Here is a 7,950-nt window from a genome sequence, read left to right on the forward strand (position 1 = left end):
TAGGACTCCATCTGCTTTCCCTCTGAAGCATATATGTTGCGTGTGTAAACATATGAAATATATATAGTTAGATATTCCTACATTTTAACCGTATAGGATATATATATATATGGATGGATGGATGGATGGATGGATGGATGGACAAACTCGTATATACTGTAGTATTCCAGTTGAACAAAGACAGAGTCAAAGACTCAATTTCCCAGGATTCCTTCGCGTAGTGGCTGCGTGTGACGTCACAGCGAGGCTATATACTCGTCCGCGGGGAGGTATTTCGGGCTGCCATTGTTCCGTTCTAGCGGCCGGGGCGAAACCGGGCCGGAGAGCGTCTTCTCGCCCCGAAGACGGCCGCGGCATTGACAGCGGAACCGCGACAAGACCCCCGCGGACCTTTCCCGGCCCAGTGAGCGTATTGGAGAGGAGGCGAGAGAAGGAGTGGGCCGAGGAAAAACGACTCCGACCAAAGATGTCAGCTGGCTTCTCCTTTATAAAAGCCCCTTCCAAGAACTCGAAATTATTTGAGATTTTCGTTCGGAAATCGAGCGTCTTGGCCACTCGACGACTCTTTTGATGTCCGTTCAAGTCCGCCCCAAAGAGGGCTGCGGTTGCCTTTTCCCCCTCTCCGGAACAATGAGCCCGAGCAAGTAGGCTCTCTCCTTCCAGGCTCGCCGAAGAAGTGCTCCGCATCGACAATCGCACAAAAAGGCCGTCGAACGTAATCCATGAACAGAGAAGCAAAGGAAGGAGCAACGAGCTGCTTGCATCCAAGCTCCCCGTTTGTGACCCAGGTAAGGAACCAGCCCCCCGCCCCCCCCCGCCCGGCATTTTCCGCACGAAAACTTCTTTTTGCATATCAATGCCACCGCTCATCTCTCGAGTGAATGACTACTCATCGCCGTCGGAGCCTACTTAAAATTCTGCAAACTGCACCGTCATCAGCAGCTTGTATCTCGACTCTTTCAGCCTTTGTTCGCGCTTTTTACTCTTAATCCCACACTCAATAATATTTGGTGCAAAAGTGCATCAAAACGCGCAGGCCATACTGCGAATAACCATGTTTTAAATTCAAAGCGCTTGCGATTGGATGGAAAAGGGCGACCGAAGACATTCTTGGAAGTCCATTGAGCGATTACTGCACACATCCTGACAGCTTCTCCGGGGGCTGTAAAAACGCTAAAAGTGCTGCAATGTGAGCTCGCTTTTGTTCGCTCGACCTCCTTAAGAATGACAGCATCATCATTCGCGTGATGCGGCGTTGCCGTGGAGAAATTCTTTCCCAGCATCCCGAATTTGTATACGCGCAGGACAAAATGCTTTGTGGGCTTTTCAAGTGCAGGGGTGTCACTACGTCAGATGGCTTTGCGAAGCATTAAAAAAAACGGGCTGAACCCATTAGCCATCTGACCGCAAACGGTAGACAAAATCTTACTTTTACAAGCAATGCTCAGATGAGCACTATTTTCATTTTTAACTCGCCGATCGCTTGTGACAGAAAGTGGAACACGACATACAGTAGGCGTCCGCGTTAGCATTAGCATCTAGCATTGTTGAGTAAAATCCTCATTACCAAACATTTGGTTGCTCTGAATTCTATTCGAAACAAATAGTCTTGCGCCTCTATTTGAATTTGCTTTATTTATAGCTCAGGGCTTTGTATCTGATGTGACATCATAACTTCTTTCCCATCCCGTGTCCAAAATGAGACACGACAGCCCCATTTGATTGTAGTTCATTTTTGTTGCACTTCAGCGTACTCCTCGAAAAGTTGTTCAAGCGCATTTTCCTACCACTGGGAATTTGGGTTTCATTCTCTTTATTTGTTTTTAGTCATCTTACTGTAGTGTTCGAGACAAAAAACACATGGGAAAGAAACTCATTGAAAATGTACATTCATTTCACGCACTCGAGGAAAAAAATCTTATCTTGGGATGTACAGAGGACCAAAGAGGAAGTTCTTTGAGTTGACTTGCCTATATTTTTTCATTGATGTGTTTTACAATAGTATATTTACCGTTGACCGCCGCTATTTGTTGCCATTTGGAAGCAGGCATGCAAAGCAATGTGGAGGTGACTCGACTGACTTTGCCTTGTACCTTGGCGCCACGTCGTCTCTATTTGCATATTCGACAAACCCAGAGGCTCAGATCCACTAATGCAAAGGATCAAATCCACAAATCCAAAGGAGAGATTCTGGCCAACGACGCGCGAGGTCTTTGTCGCGCAAACGAGGGTTGTATTGAAAGTCATTTTTCATTTGCAAGTTTTTAATTCGTTAAGCCGGCAATTTCGAGTGGTACTCTTGACGGCGATCTTACTCCATAAGCGCGGAGTTTCTTATCGGGTCCACTCATGTGGTTTGTGTTTCATTAATCACTAGTGTATTGATATGGAAACGAATGTACTTGATACCCTGGAAGCGCAACGGTGGGGAAAAAACGTGTTCCAACGTGCCGCTGACCTCAATTTTTGTTCCCGTAGAAGAACATGGAAAGAGAATAATAATCCACTCCGGGGCGTCGCCGTCATAAAACCGATATTAGGTCCGAGGTGTGTCGGAACCATTCCTGGGCCGGCGTCACAAAAAGTATCAAATCCCAACCCCGACAAGCTTCGCCCTTCAAAGTAATTCCCCCGGGGTGTAACAAGACTTTGCCGGACTTCTGCGCCACGCCTCGCTCAACAGCGCAGCGTGGAAGCCGTCTCCATGCGCTCGGCGTCTTCGAAAGGTTTGCCGCGGATGACTCTCTTAGCGCCCTTCTTTTCAAGGCGCAAAAACCCGTGAGCCTTGCCAAGGGGAAGCTGCTGTAGATTGTCGTCCCATCTGGGGCGGCTTGGTGGTTGCGGCGATTAGCACGTCCGCCTCACAGTTCAGGGACCCGAGTTCTAGCACGCTTAGACCATAGGTGTTGAACTCCAGTCCCGGAGGGCGGCTATCCTGCATGTTTTCCGGTTGTCTTTTCCCAACGCGCCCGATTCTAACGATTGGCTCATTTGCAAGCTCTGCAAATCCGGCTCATTATTCCGTTTGTTTTCTCTGTCTCTTGTCGGGCCGATGATGAAGCGGGTCCTTTGGCGTCCTAGCATCTTGGCCGAGTCAATCGCCACGGTAACTGTCGCGCCGTCACAAATCCCGTGTGTCGAAAAGCCCGCCAGACGTGCTGAAGCAGGCCTGCTTCAAAACGCACAGTCATCATCGCTTACGCTTAAAATGCAGGAGCCGCTCCAAGGGATGGATCATTTTTGTCTAATTTAACAATAAAACACGTCTTGTTTTGGAAAAGAGGCGGGCACTTCCTAATAGATGAATTCTCCCCACGTTTGATGATGGAAATCTTGTCTCGTTTCCGCACCCGAGCTCCAGTTTTTGCAAGCGGCAGTTTGTCGTCTTCGGGCTGCGCGGATTTGCCGCCTGTTTGGTTCATTTCTTTTCTCGGCCTCGTCGATGGGTTTCGCCGCCGTGCGCCCGCAGACGCGGTTTCCATGGAGGCGGCGCCGTCCCTCGGCCTCAAGCGACCATATGAAGAGGTGGACCACGGCTCTCCCTTTTCTACGCCCAAAGACTCTGACGATGACATCTCCAGCAGCGACAGTGCCGACAGCTGCGACAGCCTCAACCCTCCCTCCAGGACAGAATTCACACGTAAGCGGCAGGCCCTAATAAATATATATATACAGTAAACCTATAAGCCGCCGCGGCTGATAGTCCCAAATTTACAGTGTGTTTAATGTAATTATGTGCAGCGCCGCAGAAGACTGGTTAGGACAAACCATCCGCTAGAGGGCGCTTGAAGAATCGATTGTAAAAATACATTTATAACTGAAGCGCAGAGGTTCAAGTTGAATTTACACGGCCATTAGATTGATTGATTTTTTCGCGCCCCGATAACAAAAAGTCACGGTTCATGCGAGGCGCGCCGTCAGCTTTTGGGAAAATGGAAGGCCGCGCTAGGCATAATTATACAGCAAAAAATCTTGTCCGGCGATCTCGATGTCAACTGGACGCGTGGTCTCGCGTTGACTCTGTGAATCCGGGTGGCCCCGCAGCCACCTCCATCCTCAGACGGCACAAGCCGCCGGCGGGGGGCAAGCGGGTGCGCTTCGACGCGGTGACGGTGTACTACTTCCCCCGGAGGCAGGGCTTCACCAGCGTGCCCAGCCAGGGGGGCAGCTCGCTGGGCATGGCCCGCAACCACTCGTCCATCCGACGCTACACGCTGGGCGAGTTCGCCCGCGAGCAGGAGAGCAGTCGCAGGCGCACCTTGCGCCTGCACCTGCGCCAGGAGAAGCTCAACGCCCGCAAGCTGAAGGTGAGCGGCGCGCGCGGACCGACGGAGGGGCTCCGCCCCCTTTCGCTCTTACTCGGCTTTTACCCTTCGGGTTTGGCAGCTGGCCGGGAACGGCGCGTCGGAGTGCGCCCCGGCCCGGCCGCTCACCCTGGACGACGTCTCGGACGAGGACCTGGACGCGGACGGCGCCGAGGTGGACGACTGCTTCTTCCTCCAGCCGCTGCCCACCAAGCGGCGCCGGGCCCTCCTGCGCGCCTCCGGGATCGCCCGCATCGACGCCCGGGAGAAAACGGAGCTCCGGGCCATCCGCCTGTCCCGGGAGGAATGCGGCTGCAGCTGCCGTCTCTACTGCGACCCCCGCCGCTGCGGCTGCAGCCAGGCCGGCATCAAGTGCCAGGTGGGAAAAAGTTAGTCGTGGCGCCGTGCGATTGCGTTTTTCCCCCCCGGAAATCACGCAACTGGAATATGTATCGTAGCAGCGTTTAAAAAAACAAAACAAAAAACTCTAATCGAACTTCGGATCAAAGTTCGAAAGCCGAAAAGGATCCCGTTTAATTATTTCATTTGATTTTTAATCCGAGGCCTGGCGGCGCCCATCCCAGATGTCTTCGGAGGCTTCTATTTTCCTGAAACACAAAATGGAAGAATTGATTTTAGAGGATTTTCGCACGTTTGTTTGTTTTAGTTCAAATCTGGAGTAGTACCCCCAGGGGTACCTTCATTTGAGAACCACTTAGTACTGTATTGTAGCCAGCTCACAAATAGCATTTGCACTCGCTCTGCGATAGGAAAAATAGACCATTTCTTAAGTTATGTCATATACTTTCCTTGAGGTGAAGTAAAGGTCATTTGGAATGCGCATCAAATGAAAATAATCTGAACGGCCGACGAATGGACTATCGAGGTATCGGTCAGCGTGGACCCGGAGCTGCGGTCAAAGTCCGGCTCGAAGAGAAAACGAAACCCGTTTGAGTCCCGTTTGGTGTCCAGGTGGACCGGATGTCCTTCCCGTGCGGATGCTCCAGAGACGGCTGCGGCAACTTGGCGGGCCGCGTGGAGTTCAACCCCCTGCGTGTCCGGACGCACTACCTGCACACCATCATGAAGTTGGACCTGGAGAAGAGGAGGGCGCCGCCGCGGGAGCCTCGCGCCGAGCCGCTTTCCCCGCGGGCGGAGGACGACACCCCGGAGCGGGAGAACGAGACGGCCGTGTTGCACCTGCAGAGCGCCGAGGAGCGGGAGAGGCGGGAGCGGGAGGTGCGGGCCGACGAGCCGCCCCCGGCGGAGGAGGTCCTCCTGCGGGGGCCTTTCCCCGGCGGGGCGGCCGTGCTCCGCGTCCGCCGAGAGGAGGGCGGTCCCGCGGACCTCGGGGACCCGGCCCCTCTCCGCCACTACCGGCTCGGCTCCGTGGGGCCCGCCGAAGAACGCGAGGAGGTCCGGGGGGACCGGCCCTTCCCGAGCGCGCCCTCAGAAAGCGCGGCGGCGCGCCCGCTTCCTCCTGACCTTTAGTCCCAGCTTTTCCGCAGAAGTTTTGCACAAGTAGCGTCAAAGAAGTAATAAGACAAGTGGCGCAGAGGCTGCAGCGGCGCATGGCCGACACCGCTCACGTGTTACGGAAAAAGCCCTCACCTGACTTTCCTTGTGCGCCGTGTTGGGGGGGGCTCAACGCAGCCTTATGCAGAAAAAAAAAAAAAAAAAAAAGCTTGCTAACTTTAAAGAGAAAAGATTTTGCGGGGCGGCAGACGTGCCTGTGCTGCAGTCAAGCCAAATGACGGCGTAAACTGACCTAATAATCCTGGAAATACTTGTTCTCTTGTGTACTGTACTAGCGCGCGCGCGCGTGTGTGTGATTGCCAGGCCGCTCGTCTTTGGCAAAATTCCATCTCGGTGTCGTCCTTGCAATGCCTGTCATGTTTTTGCGTCTTCCTGTGATGCCTCTTTTCAGAATGAGGGGGCAAAATGTTGACTTTGGCCCCCACGTTCGAATTAGCAGCTGCTTGCTGCTGGTGGGAAAATGAAGGCCCAGCCGCCACTTTTTTATTCTGAATATTGGCCCTCTAGATGGCACCGTGGGTCTAATGCTAGAAGAAAAAGTTTCACTTTAGCCCCCCTGGTTTCTGCCTTACATTGGCCACGCCGCTGGAATTCCACATGGTTAGAAATGGTTTCGATTCACTTTAGCGACTGCTCGCTAGCAAGAGGAAAACAAAGCCCCGTGATCCACTTAATTTTTTTATTTTTTTTAAATCATTTTGGCCCTCTAGGTGGCACTCTTTGGTTGATGCTGGAAAAGTTCACTACACTGCCCTTCCCCGCTACAAAATGTGATATCAACAGCGGCCAGAGGAGACGCCAAAAAACTAAGATCGAGCCAAACAAAGCACAAATGAAGGAACCGTTAAATAATCACAATCATTATTTCCCAGTTGATCCACGGACCGGCACCGGGCTGCCGACCGCTGGTTGAAGATCTCTGCCCTCGATGGCACTCTTACGTTAAAGACGCTGTGGAAATTTGATTCAATTAAACTTGGCGTTCCTGTCGGAGGGCCGTTATAACCGTGAAGTCAAACCAATTTGAGATATGACAGTCACGCATTTATCTGGTTCTGCGACCAGAAGCCAGTGCTGGTTTACCGAAGCGGCGCCTCTCAGCGTTTGCCTGCCACGCCCTCTTCATTAGTGCAGACATTTGTAACTAAGAAATAAAAGGTCTCGTTTACTGGAGCGGCACCTCGCAGCATGCGGCCTTTCATGCTCTTAAAAAAAAAATGTCATCAGTCATTGTGAGTCAGGCAGAATAAACGAGATGTCATATGAAGAATAGAGCATAAAAAAAAAAAATGACATTGTGCGATGCAGCTTGATAAGTGTGTGTTGTGTGTGTGCCCGTCCATAGATGTACTGTATTTAGGGGACTTGGGAAGCATCATAATGAGGAACTAGTGTTTTGGAAAGGTGCTGATGTTACATACTTGACTGCTCAAGATTCTGCGACGTTTCGTGCAGGAAGTCAAGGTAGGTGACTGCTGCTTTAGCGCCACACGTTCGTGTGTTAACGATGATTTTTTTAATGCTGACGTTTTAACATTTGTGCTATTGAAATAGCACGTACTGAACCATATTTGATTTTGCTTGTCTCGACATGTATAAGAGTTTGATGTCATGGTTTGCCTTTTATTTTGTAATTTGACAACGCGGGCTTTCGTCACGCTTGGCTGCGTACCGTCACTTTTAGCCTGGGACCACTGCACAAGCAAAAGTTAAAGTGTGCTTGTTGGAATGCTGGAAAGACTGAGACTCATGAAAACGTTCCCTAAAAGTGGACAAAATAAGGTCTTTTTCTATCTATATATAAATATACATAAATAAAGTGCACATTTAAGAAAAATATGTTGTGTATTTTACTTTTTGTGACTGCAATTTTTGCGTTTCTCGAATTAACCACGTAAGGTGTAAAAAAAAAACCTGCAGAATTTTTAATTGCGTGCTGCAAACAATTTTTTCACTTTTATTGATACTATCGTGGATATATTTGTAAAAAAAATAAACTAAAATGTGCATGTAGATTGTGTTATCGTGCAATCAACAAAACATTTTATGTTGTGTAAATTAACCGAGTTAGGTCTAAAAAACAGAATATTGAATTACGTGTACAATACTT

General features: G+C 50.5%; 1 protein-coding gene across 1 annotated transcript; it reads left to right on the forward strand.

Moving 5' to 3' along the window:
* The first annotated feature begins 824 nt into the window (after positions 1 to 824).
* On the forward strand, positions 825 to 7,679 carry csrnp2 (cysteine-serine-rich nuclear protein 2). Its single transcript, XM_088407689.1, has 4 exons — positions 825 to 3,640; positions 4,045 to 4,307; positions 4,387 to 4,683; positions 5,277 to 7,679. Exons 1-4 carry the CDS (start codon positions 3,322 to 3,324, stop codon positions 5,793 to 5,795), a joined length of 1,398 nt encoding a protein of 465 aa, XP_088263815.1. The 5' UTR covers positions 825 to 3,321; the 3' UTR covers positions 5,796 to 7,679.
* The last annotated feature ends 271 nt before the right edge of the window (positions 7,680 to 7,950 follow it).

This window comes from Hippichthys cyanospilos, chromosome 2 (genome assembly GCF_059441005.1).
Source record: "Hippichthys cyanospilos isolate Australia breed blue-spotted pipefish chromosome 2, RoL_Hcya_1.0, whole genome shotgun sequence".
In the NCBI taxonomy this organism is placed as follows: Eukaryota; Metazoa; Chordata; class Actinopteri; order Syngnathiformes; family Syngnathidae; genus Hippichthys; species Hippichthys cyanospilos.